The sequence below is a fragment of the Rhagoletis pomonella genome, unplaced genomic scaffold (genome assembly GCF_013731165.1).
Source record: "Rhagoletis pomonella isolate Grant_MI unplaced genomic scaffold, Rhpom_1.0 Rhpom_scaffold_00003, whole genome shotgun sequence".
Lineage (NCBI taxonomy): Eukaryota > Metazoa > Arthropoda > Insecta > Diptera > Tephritidae > Rhagoletis > Rhagoletis pomonella.
In genome coordinates, this window is record NW_023458557.1 from 11,774,941 (window position 1) to 11,792,695 (window position 17,755).

The 17,755-nt window shown below is 37.5% G+C and overlaps 1 protein-coding gene across 1 annotated transcript; it reads right to left on the reverse strand.

The window, feature by feature from the left end:
* Positions 1 to 10,536: 10,536 nt before the first annotated feature.
* LOC118736038 (carcinine transporter-like) lies at positions 10,537 to 15,809 on the reverse strand. Its single transcript, XM_036466146.1, has 3 exons — positions 15,698 to 15,809; positions 15,413 to 15,637; positions 10,537 to 10,575 (listed from the first exon to the last, which is right to left on the reverse strand). The coding sequence occupies exons 1-3, from the start codon at positions 15,770 to 15,772 to the stop codon at positions 10,537 to 10,539; spliced, it is 339 nt and encodes a 112-aa protein (XP_036322039.1). The 5' UTR covers positions 15,773 to 15,809.
* Positions 15,810 to 17,755: the final 1,946 nt, after the last annotated feature.

Genomic DNA, 17,755 nt, shown 5'->3' on the forward strand with positions numbered 1-17,755 from the left:
CCCCCCATATATCCACTTTTTAGCGCATAAAAGCAAGTTTTCCCGCAATTTCAAATACATGCCGAAGCTAGATATATGTATATATACATACATAGTTTAAAGTACATATAACAGTCCTCCTGTTTATACATACATACATACATACATAAGGTGCATATTTGCGGTAGAGGTAATTAAATGAACACAGTGAATTCCCGAAAAATCGAACAACTTTATTTACAAAGTAAAAAACTGAAACAGTACTCAGTGAAAATTCGGTCACAGTTAAATAAAAAGTGGTTTGCTTGCGAAAAAAGTCCTATGGAAATACAATATACACATAAAATAAGATAATAGCTTAAAGCAACTCTCATTAAAATTTTCCACTATTTTATCGCGAACGCGGTCTTTAATAGTTTAGCGTTCTCCTCCTGCGATACAACTCTTTTAGGAAATAAATTATAAAAAAACACAAGCTTTAATACTATTAATCTCCCCAAAATCCATTTGCTTTCCTCATTAAACCCCGATTTCGACATCAATACGCTCATTCCCTTTAAGTTTCCAAACTCGATTGCAGATCCCAAAACACAAAATGAGCGATGATGAAAAAGTCCAAGGTGCTTCCACTGAATCTTTACGTCCAGCCCGTTCAAGTGGAAAGTCAAATAAGAGACCAACGCAATCGGTCGTCCCAACTAAGTTTATATCCGAAACGGACAACTTTATGGATTACTGTAGTCGTTTCAAGTCTACGCCAGTACAAGAAAACACGGAGTCAGGGCTAAAGATAAAAGACACCAATTTAGAAAAGTTCTGGAATCGAGTCCAAAGCTCCTATGACTCTACCATAGAAATCGATGACCAGGACCTCCCCGAAGACTTTAGAATGGGCGCTTTTAATAAATACAGGTCCTGCCTCATAATATATGAAGACGCAAAAGCCCAAATTGCAGATCGGCTCCAGCTGGTGAAACGAAAACGCGACCCAACCCCCGGTACATCACAGTCCAAAGAAAGTTCGGGCGCAGGTTTAAGTGTGCCACCTTGCGACACCGAAATCTTCTATGGGGGTTACGAGCAATGGCCGCCCTTCCGTGACATGTTCACGGCGGTTTACATAAACCATCCTCAGCTCACAAAGGGCCAGAAACTGTACCACCTCCGGCACAAAACGCAAGGAAAGGCAGGTGAAATAGTCAAACAATTCGAACTGACGGATGATAATTTCGAACTGGCATGGGAATCTCTGCGCTCTCGGTATGAGAACAAAAGAATACTGGTTGAGAACCAGATACGTATTCTAATGAACCTTAAACATATTCACATTGAAAATAGCGAGGACATACAGAAACTGCAATATTCGGTAAATAATTCCCTTCATATCCTCGCTACGCAACAAGTCTCTACCGAAAGCTGGGACCCTATTCTCATTTATTTGGTAACATCCAAACTTCCTGAGAACACAGTTTCCTTATGGGAACAATCCCTAAATTTTAGGAAAGATCTACCAAAGTGGTCCCAAATGAACCAGTTTCTCACCACTCGTTATGAGGTTGTTGAAAGGGTGGATCAATGGCGACCAGCTAAACTTCGACCGAATATGTCGAGTACGAACTATTCTCGGCCAATTCCCCCGAACAATAGGCCAGTCTTAGTTCAAAACCGCAGAAATTTTGTGAAAGTACACAGTATCTGTCTCAATTGCTTATCCCAGACGCATTTGATCCAAGACTGCTCCAGTAAATTCACCTGCTCCCGGTGTCAAGAGAAGCATCATTCAATGCTTCACGATACCCAAAGCGAGACTCCCAAAGGGTCCTCAAGGACCCAGAGAACGACATCTCAACACGCTCTTACCAATAATTCCAACCGGCAAAGTTCAGTTCAGTCAGAAGCGACTAATCCCGAACCCCAAACCCCAAACAGAACCACAGTTCAGTTGTTCTACTCTGAAAACGAAAGCAAGGTGCTTCTCCCCACAAAGATAGTACCAGTAGAACACAGGTGCGAAATCTTCAAGCTTAGAGCCCTTATTGACCAGGGCTCGGAACGGTCCTTAATTTCATCCAAAGCTCAAATTAAACTACGACTACCATGCCAACCCTCCAATTTTGAAATCTCGGTCATGGGTGGAAGGGTGGTTCAAACCTCAAATAAGTTGTGCTTCCTAGTCTTACTCTCGGCCGATTTGACAACCAAAATAAAAGCACAAGCCATCGTGCTTCCCCAGTTAACTAAAATGCTACCAAAATTCCAACCAACTCACGAGCAACGAGAAAAATGGTCTCATCTCGTACTAGCAGATCGCTACTGTCATTCGCCATCCCATATTGATTTAGTCATTGGCAGTGACCTCATCCCCAGATAATGCTGCAAGGCATTGGGAAAATCTCTAGAGACCTGCTCGCACAGAATACAATATTCGGTTGGATTTTATGTGGTCAAATCGCCGAAAAGGTAGCCTGCTTCTCCACCCAAACCGCGCAAATATCAAATGAGTCTGTAGATTCCCAGCTCAGAAAGTTTTGGGAACTGGAAGAACTTCCACCCCCAAAACTCACGTCACCCGAAGAGGAAATCTGTGAAGAATTTTATAGGTCCACCACAGCACGCTCCGATGATGGTCCCTATATAGTCCGGCTACCCTTTAAGCCTAGCTTCCCCAACTATATCACCCTAGGTCAATTTCGCACCTCAGCCCTCCAGCAATGTCTGAGTATGGAAAGAAATCTTCTAAGAAAAGGTGATCTAAAAACTCTGTACGATGACGTATTAAGGGAATATCTCGTTCTCAACCATATGGAAGAAACGGCTTCTAAGGAATTATCTTCCCACGGCAAATATTGGTCGTTCTATCTCCCCCACCATGCCGTTATAAACCCTGAAAAAAGAACGACCAAAGTCCGCGTCGTCTTCAACGCCTCCAAAAAGTCGGGGCCCGGTTACTCTTTGAACGATGTTCTTTACACCGGACCAACTCTCCAGCCCAACTTAATGTTGATGATCCTCAAGTGGCGTACGTACCGATTCGTCTTTAACGGCGATGTTGAGAAAATGTACCGGCAGATACTACTCCACAAAGACGACCAAAGTTACCAAAGAATTCTTTTTCGCCCGTCCGCCAATAGTGAAATACAGGACTACAAGTTAAAAACTTTTACGTTTGGTTTGAATTGTGCACCCTATCTCGCCATACGAACACTTCACCAGCTTGCAGAGGACGTGAAAACCACACACCCCCTTGCGGCCCCCATATTAAGAAATGGAACTTATGTGGATGACATTTTTCCGGCAGTCATGACCTCCCCTCAGCCGAAGAATCCCTATCCCAAATCATCCAAGCTCTCAAATCGGCAGGCTTCCCATTAAAGAAAATCACGGCTAACCACCATGAAGTTTTGAAAAACATTGCTAAAGCTGAGATACCACGATTGCCGCAAATGGACCAATCTGGAACAATTTTTATTGTGCTCTATTGGAGCACAATTGGACTTCAAGAAAAATTATAATTTCACTACAAATTAAATTAAAAGTTATGTTGCTTCCGAAAACAAGGATATAAATTTCAGTGATTTTTGGACCCATAAGGAAGCATAAAAGTAAATTATTAATAAACAGCCTAAATATTGATGTGTATTGTTCACTTCAATTGCCGCACAAGAATACAATAAATATTGCCGCAATTTTGAAATTTTCTTTGCCCCATGATTGCCAATCGAGCTATCACACGATTGCCGCACACGGGCCGTATTTGATTGGGCACAGTACGCACAATATCGGCCTCTATTGCCGCATGTGTCAATGTATTGTGAAATCACACGATTGGGGCATAAAATGAGGCAATAATTGGTGTATTGCGGCAATCGTGGGATTCCAGCTTAAGGAAGACTTGCTGGATAATAATTTCCTAGAATTCGAAAAAGCAAGTTCCACAAAAACGCTCGGTATTCAATGGAACGCCCTAACTGACACCTTTTCGTACACCATTGATTCCACTCCAGCGATGGCCGCAAGCACTAAGCGACAAATTCTCTCTTCGGTAGCAAAACTTTTTGACCCGGCAGGGTGGCTTACGCCGATCATGATTCACGCCAAAATTCTCCTCCAAGAGATCTGGTTAGACGGAACTCAGTAGGATGAGCAAGTTAAACCTCTCCGTTTGATAAAGTGGATGCAATTTGCAAAAAACCTCCCAGAAATTTCTAGAATCCAAATACCCCGATGGGTCGACTATATCCCCGACAAGCAGGTCGAATTACACGGCTTCTGCGACGCATCTGAGAAGGCATACTGCGCCAACATTTACGTTCGCACGACAAGTGGCACCGACACTTCTTCTCATCTGTTGATCTCCAAAGGCAAAGTAGCACCTCTTAGAACCACCAGCTTACCGCGGCTTGAACTGTGTGGTGCTCTCCTCCTCGGCAAATTAGTCGCAGTGGTCCAGTCTCACCTCGATTTCTCTAAGCCAAAACTGACAATGTGGTCTGATTCCGAAATCGTCCTTGCATGGCTAGAAAAGCCCCCTTGTACTTGAAAAACATTTGTCTCGAATCGCACAGCGCAGATACTCGATCTGATAGGTAACGTCAGTTGGCGACGCAGTCGCGATAACCCCGCTGACATGGGCACCAGAGGATGCAAACCAGCTGACTAGGCGACGTCGTCACTATGGTGGAATGGCCCGGAATGGATAACTAGTCCCCCGGAAGCCTGGCCAATAACAGAAGACCGCAACATCACCCCGCCGGAAATACGGCGAGTCGAAGCACTCCATGCAGCCGAAGAAGACCCGACATCCTCAGTAATTTCTCTTGCTATGCGCGCTCTAAAAGTTATGGCATTCGCCTTCAAATTTATTAGAAACCTAAAGGATGAAGTAAAAGGCATCCGTCCTATTCCCTCCGATTCCCTAACTCATGATGAACTTCGCATGGCAAAACATCGGCTCATAGCATTAACCCAAGACTGGTTTTACTATGCTGAGAAAGCAAAACTAGCCAACTCCACCGCAGTAAGCAAACGGAGCACATTACTCACTCTAAACCCGTTCCTTGACAAGTCCCACTTACTCCGCGTTAATGTCCGGCTGGCTCATGCAACATTGAGTTATAATGAGCAACATCCAGTCATCATCCCCGAAAAGTCCCGGTTCGCGGTCTTATACATCCGCTTTATACATGAGTTACTTTTACATGCGGAGACGCGTCTCATGCAACAAGTTTTAGGGCAGGAATTTTATATTCCGCGGCTCAAGCCGCTCATAAAAAAATGTATTTTTGAATGTAAGCCATGTACTGTCCATAAACAGCAAATGCGCTCCCAAATAATGGCAGCCCTTCCACCAGAACGGTGCACTTACGCTCCGCCTTTCACCCTCTCTGCTAAGATCGCATACCCTTGTAAAAGGCTATGTGGCCGTTTTTGTATGTTTTTCTACAAAAGCTGTTCATCTTGAGCTATGCTCCGACCTGACCTCCGAGGCGTTTCTCGCTGCGTTTGCTCGTTTCATAGGACGTCGTGGATATCCCTCTAGAATGATGAGCGACAACGGCAAGACTTTTATAGGAGCCAAATGAGCCACCGAACGAGAATTCTCCATTTTCCTCCAACAAGTTTCCCAGGACGTCATCTGCAAATATTCTTCACAGGGCATAGATTGGAGGTTCATTCCTCCTAGTGCTCCTCACTTATGGCTTATGGGAATCCGCCGTGAAAAGTTTCAAGATGCACTTCAGGAAAACAGTAGGAGCGCATAAGTTCACATTCGAGGAGTGCACCACTCTACTTATAAGGATCGAGGCGGTCTTAAATTCCCGGCCAATCTCATCTTTATCACAAGACCCGACAGATTTTACTGCCCTCACCCCCGGACACTTCTTCCGAGGAGCTCCTCTTTTATCACTCCCCGAAACGAACCATGAAGACTTATCTCTAATCAACAGATGGCAACGAGTTAAAGTTATCCGCCATCAATTTAGTAAACGATGGAAGGAGGATTACCTCAAGGACCTCCAGAAACGATACCGATTTAAGGAAACCCGCAAAGAACCAAAAGTCGGCGAATGCGTCCTCATTAATGATGACACACTCCCCCCAACGGAGTGGCGTCTAGGACGCATTATAAACACACACACCGGCTCCGACGGACACATCCGTGTAGTCGACTTACGGACTCAAACCGGCACTCTAACCAGACTGATCATCAAATTATGCTTTTTGGCCCAAACCGACGTCCATCCACCGCCAAGTGAAACAAACTAAATCTGTAGCTACAATATTTCACTACTTCTTGCCACAGCTTAAACCCACTGTCCTCTACACCGCCTTGCACCAAAGCATCGCCCCTCGAAACACTGTAGTTATGCCAATTATATATGCACCTTTATGCACTTACTCCCACTGTTTTCAAATATTATTGCGACAGCAATTTACTAAAGTCATCCCCCAAATGCCTCATGACAGGTCGAAATGAGTCAAGCACCGCAGCCTGCACCTAGATCGAAAGTGGTGATCGCCCCACAGCCGGCACCGCGGTCGAGAGTGGTAATCGCCCCCAATACGGAAGACATCGAATCTAAACGTTCGGAGGACTTCCAAAAATGTCGAGTATGCGCACGTCGTCGTGCACTACGCAGGTGTCCGCTATTCCAGGGCATGCAACCACATCAGCGGTATCTTTTGGCTCGTGCTCACAAGTATTGCACGAACTGCCTCGCACTATCGCATCCAACCAGCGAATGCAGCTCCGCCAGCACGTGTAGATTCCGCGACCACCAGCTACTCTCTTCTACATCGTAAGCCCTTGCAACCGGCTAGTATCAGCCTAGGTCAAAGAAACCATGCAGTTGCAATAGCTCCCGCCCCGGCCCGGAGTTCGAGCCGACGCAGACACGACAAGCCACGTCAAACAGCTGCACGTCCAGGTCACCGCTATCAGCCACAAAAGGTTGAAAAACGCACGATTCGCCGCACGGCCCAAGGACTGCGCACCGCCAAATATAAGGGCAGGGCCACTAAGTTGCTCGTGCACGAAGCACTCAGGGCGCTCAATGAGTTGCAAGAAGCACTAGCCGATCAAGACGTCTAGGGCGGGCAATATGTTGAAAGGAGGACCAAATAATCTACATATCACACATTGGATGTAATTGTAGATGTAGCAGATTAACAATTGTATTTTTGAATTGTATACTTGAATTTTATCTCAATCTATTTTATCTCAATTACTTATTTTACATTCATTGAATTTGTTGTATCAACATGAATTTACCATGTAAATCCTCTTTCTTGGGTGAACACCCAATGTTCAGCGTGAACACCACCAATCAATGTTTGAAGGTGTTGGCAGCGCGCTCGCGAGCACCTTGCAAGAAGCAGGATTTTGTGAAACCCTTTATGTATATGTACATATTTTCTTAGCCGAACTGTCACTAGATAGAAAAAATCCAATTCGTGCGGGTGCAAATTTACCAACTTATTGAATTGTTTTAACCTAAATTAAAGTCCTACGTGACGCAAAATTCGGTATTTTTTTATTGTGAATCAGTCTAATCCCCGGTAAAGTAAATAAACGTATTAAAAAAACACGTTGTTATTAGCGTATCGAGCAGAAGTCGCCGGTAAAATCCACAGGTGTCTTGTATACACCACTTCTCGCTCACGTAAAGCCTCCGCAAACAAATCGGGCTAAAGTCCAACGCTGGCCACCGATCTTCAGTGACCATCCTCCGTTTCCAGCCGCCTAGTTCGCAGCCGCCACCATTCTTCAGTGCCCATCCTCCGCTTCCAGCCGCCTAGATCGCCAACGCCCGCTCCAAACGAATTCGCCCCGCTGCCGCCAACTGCACCACAAACAGCCCCCTACGCTGTTCACAATTTATTATCAGTTTTAAATTGGTTGGCAACCAAGAAACGTACATACGTCAAAAACCGGTACTAGAAAAGCTTTACTTTAGACCAGCTTCAGTTGAAACGAGGAGGTTGTGCGCGCATGCTTTCGGCATTATAGAAAACAGTGTTGCCAGTAACTTCGTTAATAAAATCCCGTCCAATTATAATATATATCCCGTTTTGTACTAAAGTTATAACAGAAATCCCGCGCTGTATGTATCTATTATACATAAAATGCTTTCATATGAAGAAACATAAGCATGTACATAAGGGCGGGTGAATTTTTTTTTTACTATACGCGTATAGCATAGATAGATAATAGATTCTACAATAGGTCTAAAATCAATTTGGAGTTTGCCAAATTGCGAAAATAGTTTTCGAAGAAAATGTGGAATTTTTCACTTTGCGTCCTCTGGGAAATTTAGAAGTAAAAGATAAGTCCAAAACAAAATTGAAGCACTTTCTAACGGCACTGGGGCAAAATGCTAAGAAATCTATTTTTGCAATTTGGCAAACTCCAAATTGATTTTTGATCCATGGTTTCTTCCGCAAATTTGCTTAGAATTACTCGTAGAATCCTGCTGTGATATACGCGCATAGTCTAAAAACCCTCCCATACAAATTGACCCACCGTAATGTACATATATATGCAATATACAAAGGATTTATATGGATACTTCCACGTCAAAACGCATGCGGCTCTGCTCAAAAATGGTGGAGAGCTATCGTTGCTTTTAAGTACGGTGACCATCCGTCCTTTATTTTAAAGGACAGTCCTTTATTTTAACCCCCTGTCCTTTATAATTTTTGTCAAAATAAAGAACGCCATTTGACCTTTATTTCTTAAACTGTCCTTTAAATTAGCTTTGGATTTTAAAAGGTCAATTTTTAAACATAGAATATGAAAAAATAAAAATGTCCATAATGAAACAGAATGAAAACCTTCGTCAGTTTGTTTCGCACCCCACTTAAGGGTCACGAATCCTTGATAATAATGAAAAGGGGAAATTTATGTAATTGAAAAAAAAAAAATTTAACAAATATTTAGACATTTTCCCAGAAAAATTAATATAATTTGAGTAAAATTCATTGTCGACAAAATTACAGGGAAAGTTGTGCCCAGGATCGTGTTGCACGCCAAGTTTTCAGATCCACTGAAAAATAACAATAAACCTCCGCTCAATTATAATAAACGCATTGTGGCAGCAAAGGATGGCGAAGTCCTTTATAAGGATTTGGTTTAATTTTTCGGAATCGGTGAAAATCTGGTTACAGCGCCTTTCGAGAAGAGCAACTTGTACAATTTAATAATATAATTAACTGGCAAATATTTGATCTAAATTACCATCATACAAGTTGTATGTTCGTATTTTAAAATCATTGGGAAAAATGTCCTTTATTTTATGTTCGTTAATATGGTCACCGTACTTTTAAGATGTGAAAAGTTAGGTTTTTTTCTGTGACGGTAATCATTATGAGTAAAATAATTTTAAACAGCATTTAATCATTATGTTATGAGCAGGGAACGGATTTTTAGGACCTAAAAACCTATAAAAAAGGCAAAATAAAATAACGAAATAGGCTGGAAAAGGCAAAATAAAATAGCGAAAAAGGCAGGAAAAGGCACTAGGTATTGCAAAAAAGGCAAAAAAAGGCAAAACAAAATAGCGAAAAAGGCACTAGGTATCGCAAAAAAGCAAAATAAGGCAATAAAAAAAGACAGAAAATTCGAAGAACAATCAAAAAATACATTTATTTTAGAAATGTTTATATTACACGCAAAAATAGAAAAACTATGAACTAGTTTCATTATATGAAAAATTTGTACTTCGAATCTTTGACTATTTTATCCTTTCGAGTTTCTAACTCATAAAACTTTAATCTGTATAGTTGTAGTAACATTGAACCACAAGATGCATTTTGAAGTTCTCTGGCAGCATTTTCATTCGATTTTCGCGAAGAAAAGCCTTGAATGTACTAAATGTGCGCTCGACGTAAGTTGATACAAGTGGAGCCCAATTTAAATATGGAACGTTTGAAACGTTCATATTATCAGGAATAAGGGCGTTTTTGTCTCTAAGCCTACGTTAGCTGAGAAAACGGATTTAAATTTTTCCAACACCAATATGGCAAGAGGTCCCTGCGCTTCTATAAGCCGCATGGGCATGTGTATATTTTTTAATCTTAAAAAAAAAAATTGTAAATGCTATAATCACTTTTTTAAAGTTAGAAAAGGCAAAAAAGGCAAAAAAAGGCAAATATCTTAAAAAAGGCAACATCAAATGTGTATATATGGAATCAGGGAAAGCTAAATCGTGGACATTCTCAATCGAATATACTTTATCTCTTTAGCAGAAAAAAAGGCAATTTCCATAAAATCCGTTCCCTGGTTATGAGTTTAATTTTTTTCACTCTAAAATAAGGATTATTAGTGATTTTTATTTTTGTGCTCAGTGGAAATAATTATTTGATTTTTATTTTTTCGATCACAAATAATGATTATTTTATTAATTTTATTTTTTCGCTCAGAGATAATAATTATTATTGAGTTTTATTTTTCCACTTGAAAATAATGATCAGTCATAAAATTGAAAAGGCTATACAGACGCAACTAACTGAAATTTTCACCTGAAAATTTTGATGCTTATTCCTTTTTTAGGGTGTTTAGGGTATAGCTTTTGATTTTTTTGAATGATGATTATTCTTAAATGAAAAAAAAAATAAAACTCAATAATAACTATTATTTTTGAGCGAATTAATAAAAATCAAAATGTAATCATTATGTTTGATCGAAAAAATAAAAATCAAGTAATAATAATTACTTTTGAGTGGAAAAATAAAACTCAAATATTATGCGACAGTCAAAATCGGGATGGGATGAAACCAACGGTCAAAAACAAGTTATACGTGGCCCGGCGTTTCGCTGGGTCACGTCTAGGAATCGAGATATATCGATTTGAAGTTAGTATTTATCATATAGGGGAAATTGTCACCTTTGGTGGTCTTTTTTTTGACATAACTCGAGAACCACTAGTCCGATTTTGCTCAAACAAATTTAAAAAAAATCAAAAATTAATTAGAAATTAATACGACTTGCCTTTTTTCCGTTTTGGATTTTTTATGAATTTAAAAAATAAAAAAATTTAATATTTTAGGCAAAAAATATTTTTTTTCTTCATACATTTATTTTTACCGGCAAAACTGTTGATTATATAGAAAAACGTTATATGAACAGATTAAAGGAATTGTAATTTTTAATTTTTTTAAATTTGTTTGAGCAAAATCGGACTAGTAGTTCTCGAGTTATGTCAAAAAAAGGCCACCAAAGGTGCAATTTCCCATATATGATAACTTCAAATCGATATATCTCGATTCCTAGACGTGACCCAGCGAAACGCCGGGACACGTATAACTTCTTTTTTACCGATATAACTTTCCCCGGTAGTTTGAACCCTTCCCGATCACTGACCCCTACCATTTGTCTCACAGTGTTATTAGTTTTAATCTTTATTGGTTGAACTCGAAAAATAAAAATCATTTTAAGTTACAGTGGGACGTAGGAAAACAAATACGTGGGTATAAATAAAATTGTTTTACGACGATTACAACTAGTTGATTTTTTTTGGGTAAAGTTTAAAAAATAATGATTACCCTGTCCCTGTTTTTTTGTAGAGTCGAAGGTTATGTGGCGTTTATAAAAAATAAAGATTCGGTACTCAGTCAGCGTTTTCCGACCAGTTTCCAGAAAATTTTCCTATGAATCGTTTATGAAAATCCAGATGAGGAACAAAAATCGTAACAAAAGGTCACTATACTATATGTTTTTGGGATCGCTGAACCGGAATCCGGGGTTAGTTTGGTCTCACGAGGTTAGTATCGCGGTCATTTAAAGGTCAACTAGATGAACTATTGAAACCTCAGAGTGAATCCAATTTGACTGATTCAAATTTTCTGTGAAATATTAGCGAAGTGATTTTGGAAAAATCAACTTCCGAAATTGTCTATTAATTTTTATAAATGGCACCTAGTTTTACTAAGAATAAAACAAAGTAGTGACTAAAAGAGAAAATTTGATTGTTTTAAAATTTTGCCAAAAAATGTTGTAGAAGTGGAAAAAATAATAAAAGTTGGTCTAAATTTTAGATTTATTCTAAAAATTTTCCACATATTTGCAATGCGCCAAAAAAATTTATTACTTATTTAAATAATACAAATATCCTTCTTCCCAAACTCTTATATAAATTTAAAATTGGCTAAATAATAACCGAGCTTAAATTTGTTTAGTACCGGAAGTCATGCGAAAATGGTTTTTAAGAATAAGTTGGGAATTTTAGATTGTTAGAAAAATTTTAAACGCAGTTTAGTGAATTACTCGATCAGCCCTACGACCTGAATGAGGTGGATTAAAAAGTTTATGATCAGTGTAACACTGCGTAATAGAATCACTCAAAATACTTTTCCACTCATCGTTTAAATCAAACTGATCAACAACTGTGTATACCGCTATGCTTTCTAAAGACTTGTACTTCTTTAATTATATTACATTCATTTAAAACAAGTTCAGAAGCCATCCAAATTTATTTCATGTGAATGAAGGTCCGCTCATAAGGTTCATATGAACGTCGTTAACTTACCACAGAGAATGGCAGTCTTTTCTTAATTATCAATTACTAAATTTTATTTCTCGGTATGCTATGCAAAAATTCCGTTTTTGGACAGGAAATCCCATTCGCCCTTTTTAGTTATAAAATCCGGAAAAAAGGGCGAAATCCCGCAAGCTTTAAATAAAAAAAAAATATATTAGTATACCACGTTTAAATAAATGGACTAAAAATTAGAAAACAATATATCTCACTCCCATAGAATTTGATTTGATAACTTTTGATTTTGAAATTTTAGCATTTAGATTGAAAACGAAAAACGTGGAGCGCCTGCAATACAAAGCATTAGATTTAATTGACAATAGTCAAACTACATAACATAAAAAAATATAATTTCTACAGTGGTCGTTATTCATATACCCACATACATACATATAATACTCTTCATATCAATTCAGGTCTATTACATGCGACCCACGATTTTCGTTTCAATCTCATAAATTGTTTATAATGACTTTTGCTAAAATTTCAAAATAAAAAGTTATCAAAACAAATTCTATGGGAATGAGATATATTATTTTCTAATTTTTAGTCCATTTATAAAAGCGTGGTCTACTAAAAGGTTTTTTTTTATTCAATATATTTTCTACTTTTTAGTCTTGTCTGTATAAAATTTTGCAATAGATATTAAAATAATTCAACTTGCAGTGAAAAGAGACTAGAAGACTATGCAAGGAAAATGTTGTTTGCTCACGTTTTGTATATACATACAAATGTACATTAGGGTGGTCCAAAAACTGTACAGTCGGAATTGTAATGCTCTCACCCCCTAGGATTGTTCTATATCGAAAAAAGTATACCCCTAATTTTTATTTAAAAAATTTTTAGAGGTCGCTCAAAGTTTTCCATGTATTTTTATGTGGGAAAAATAAGATTTTTCTTAGAAATAGTATAGAAATCTTGAAAATCAACACTTTTCGATCGGAAAATTCGGTTCCCCTTTAGGCGACTTTCAATAATAATACCCAATTCTTTATTTCACTATTTTTTAATACTAACGACTTTTTATTGGTCGCCCCATTGCATTTTTCGGGGTAGTTATGGGTTTTTGGCGGACCTATAAATTAAAGTTGCGATGAAAAAATGGCTAAATAAAAAATTGGGTGTTATTATTGGGAATCTGTTGGAGACAAACAGAGTTTTCTTGTGGAAAAATATCATTTCTACGAAAAGTTGTTTATTCCCATATAAAATACATGGAGAACTTTGCGTGCTTTGAGCGACCTGTAAATATTTTTTAGTTTCAAAATAAAACAAGTAAGAAAGTCTAAGTTCGGGCGGAGCAGAACATTAAATACCCGGCGCAAGTATTAAATATATGTGGTTCACCTTTCCGAAAGCTACCGCTACATGGTAAGCTGGGGTGTATAAATTTTGAGTAAATTAGCGTCCTGAAATTTCGAAATATTGAAGTTTCAAGCATTTCTGAAATTTACCGTTATATGAAAAGCGGCCATAATTTTAGTCCGATTTCAATATTTTTCAACGTTTTGCTTTTATGTGGCAAGCACAATAACCATACCGAGTTTGGTACAAATTAATAGAACGGTTACCGAGATACATATATGTGATCATAAGAGGGTGGTGCCACGCCCATTTTCCAAAATTTTATCACAAACGATTTTCTTGGAAAAGAATTGTTGCAAGCATCAATTTTGAATAAATTAGCTTTAATATTTACTGATTTATAGAAGAATTCGTGTTTCGCTATTATACCGTTATATGGGATGTGGGTGTGGTTATTGTCCGATTTTAAAAATTTTCGGCCATTTGGAATGCTGTACCAAGGAAATTGGTGCAGCGGTTACCAAGATATACACATGTAATCATAAGTAGGCGTGGCTACGCCCATTTTCCAAAAATTTTTAATATTATTATTTTTCGTCTAAACATTATTGTAAATGTCAATTTTTTGTGATTAATCTTCAGTACTTCTGAAAATTACCGTTATATGGGAGGCAGGCGTGGTTATTGTCCGATTTTTCAATACCGTCCGTCCTACTCCCGAAAGAAGTGCACGTACCAAGTTTGGTTAAGATATCTCAATTTTTACTCGAGTTATCGTGTGCACAGACGGAGGGACAGACGGATGGACGGACGGACAGACAGTCACCGCTTAATCGATTTCTCTTTTCATTCTGATCGGTTAGTATACATTTGTCTATATCTATCTCGATTTCTCTTGCCTGTTACAAATAACCATTATGTGAGCAAAGTTATAATACCCTTGTGCACTAGTGCGCTCGGGTATAAATATAAGGGTATACCTTTTTTCGGTATAGAACAATCCTAGGGGGAGGGAGCATTAAAATTCCGACTTTACTTTTTCACATGCATTTTTGGACCACCCTAATGTGCATACATACATAAATTGATTTAAAGGAATGGCGTGTCGTCCATTTCCGCTGTAGCATATGTAGTGCATATTTTTAGGCGCAATGTTTTACTTCTTCTGGCGGGGCGATGTCTACCTCTAAGGTTTTTCTAATTGTACGTCTTTGATATGATACCTACGACGAGGTTGATATCTAGACTAGGTCTGCCATAAATACCTTTGACATATTTATAGTAAAATCGGTGGTCTGGATACACAACATTGCAAGTTGATAAAAGCGTTGTAAAATAAAGGTCACTTGAGAAAACGGCCCCAAGTCTTTCATTTAATAGTCAAGCTACATAACATATACCTAACATCTCTCCAGAGCAAACACAAATTTGCGATCGATATCCATATACCCACATATGTCCATAAATTTTTTATAATGACTTTTAGTAAAATTTTGGAATCAAAATTTATCAAAATAAATTCTGTGAGACTGCGAAAAAATATTTCCTTCATAGAAACGTGGTATATTAAAAAAACTGTATTTTTTACTTACCACGTTCTTAGGGATTGCTAAAAGCTTACGCTTCTCCACAGAAATTTGAAGTAGTTCCGGAACATTACACCAGTAGTCATCCGGGACATTAGCCATAAAAATTTGATTAAATGCACAAAATCCACAAGGTATGCAGGCAGGTAGACATATTCCAAAAACCAATAATTTTTGATACTTTCCAAATTCTCCAATTATTGGTAATAAATCGTCAAAGTCGAGAGATTCCTATGATATAAGTAAAACATAAATATGTATCATATATAATTGAAAGAAAAATGTCAATACATCAGTTTTTTCAGTTTCATTCCTTGAAAAGGTATTTGTGCAAGTATCAGTAATTATTTCGTTAGAATTAGCCATTGCTAAGTTATTGAAAGAGGTGTAATTATAAACGCTTACTTAAGACTAAAACTGTTTGAAAGGAAGCCATAAAAGTTAAACTTTTAATGTGCATGATACATTTATTTATGCATGACAGTTTTTATGATTTCATCAGTCCTAAAATTCAACTTTTGTTTGTAAAGTCGACGTTACATTATTTAGTCATAAACAGGCAACGGATTTTACGGAAATTGCCTTTTTTTCCGCTAAAGAGTTAGAGTATATTCTATTAAGAATGTCCATGATATAGCTTTCTCTGATTCCATATATACATTTGATGTTGCCTTTTCTACTTTTAATTTTAAAGGGCAAAGCAAAAGCTCTTATTCCAGATAATATGAAACCTTTTATACGTTCCATAATTAAATTGGGTGCCACTTTTATCCACACACGTCAAGCGCACGTTTAATATATGGGTAGGGCTTCGTCAAGTGGGCCCCGAATTTACCAAGATTAATATTTGTCAATGATATTCAGGCAGCGTCGAGTTTTGTTGTCAAAAAGTACACTGTGTAAATTTTGTTGCAAAATTCCAAATAGATTTTTTTAATCAACAATTTAAAATTTTTGTAGTGTTTTGGAAATTTTTGTTTTTCTTTGAAAGTATGTGTCTGATAAAAAAAATTTTTTGAGTCAACTTTTAGAAAACATTAAACTATACAATGAAATTATTTGCGTTTAAAATTTGTTTTCTGCTTTTCAATGATTTTTTTGTGAACAATTGAACATTTAAACAATTTCTGCGCCTCGTGGACGAAAATATTCACCAACCACGTATGTAATTACTCCTTAAATAACATTTTTCCTGATTTTTATTTTATTAGTCCAAAATAACTATTATTTTTGATTTTTGTCTAAAAAATCTGCAAATAACAGTTATTTATGATTTTTTAATTATATATCTTAGATAACAGTTACTGAAGAATTTTATTTATAAAAGTCATCAAAATAAATCAGTCACTGACTTCTATTTTTAAAATCATACTTATAAAAGTCATTTGTATAAGTCGCAGTAAATTCTGCTTCTCCAACACCTTCTTAACTGCCAAAAAATGGTAATGACTTTATACGTATGATTTAAAAAATAAAAGTCGGTGATTGATTTTTATTGATGACTTTTATAAACAAAAGTCTTAAATAACTGTTACACTGTGCAGCAAGAAAAATCAGCCTCAATAATTCCAACGCGGAATGAAAGTAGACCACTGGATAAACAAAACAGCCAACGGATTTTGCAAAGTTAGTTCGAATTTCCTTTCTATGGCCTCTTGAAGTTGAGATATTTTTGACCTTAATTTTCAATATTAGTGAGAATAAAAATATTTAGGCAAAAATGCATTACTTGGGCGGGCCTTAAAAAAAACCTAAAAACCGTTAAAATATGGGAATTTCAGAAAACCAAAACTTTTTTGGCGGTCGGACCTATGAGACCCCTGGGGTCCAAAATAGGGGCTCGAGAATGACTTAGAATAAGTCTCTATTTGATGAGTTTTATTTGTAAATCTTCTAAAAATAAGACGAAAAAATTATATATTTTTTTCCGATAACTGTCTTAGTTATCGAGTTATCGATTTTTTAAAAAATAATTTTTTCTTCGCGTGTTATTTTATGTAATTTACATATATTTTGTCAAATTTCCGTATTGTAATGGGTTAACAAACGTCGCCAGTATTTAGTCCCGTTATTGTTTATTTACTTGCTCTTGTTCATTGTTCAAACACATGACTTTACATTTGTTTCAATATAAACAAAAACAACATCATTTGGTGGGTACACTACCTACAGTTGCTGGGGAATTGACACAAAGGGCATCAACATTGCCCATAGCATCAATGAGATAAGTGAATATCACAGTCGTTAATGCCTTTCAATTAAGCAGTATGTATTGAATTCTAACGGTTTTTGTTTTAAGTTGCTTTTTATAACAACTGGAGCAGAGTCAGAGAAAAGCAATGCGATGAA

Coding starts and splice junctions, on each gene's coding strand:
- LOC118736038 (XM_036466146.1), bottom strand. CDS start 15,772: ATGGCTAATTCTAACGAAATAATTACTGATACTTGCACAAATACCTTT. Junction 15,638..15,697: donor ATGAAACTGAAAAAACTGAT/GTATTGACATTT, acceptor CTTATATCATAG/GAATCTCTCGACTTTGACGA. Junction 10,576..15,412: donor TAGCAATCCCTAAGAACGTG/GTAAGTAAAAAA, acceptor TTTTCATTTAAG/AATAATCATCATTCAAAAAA.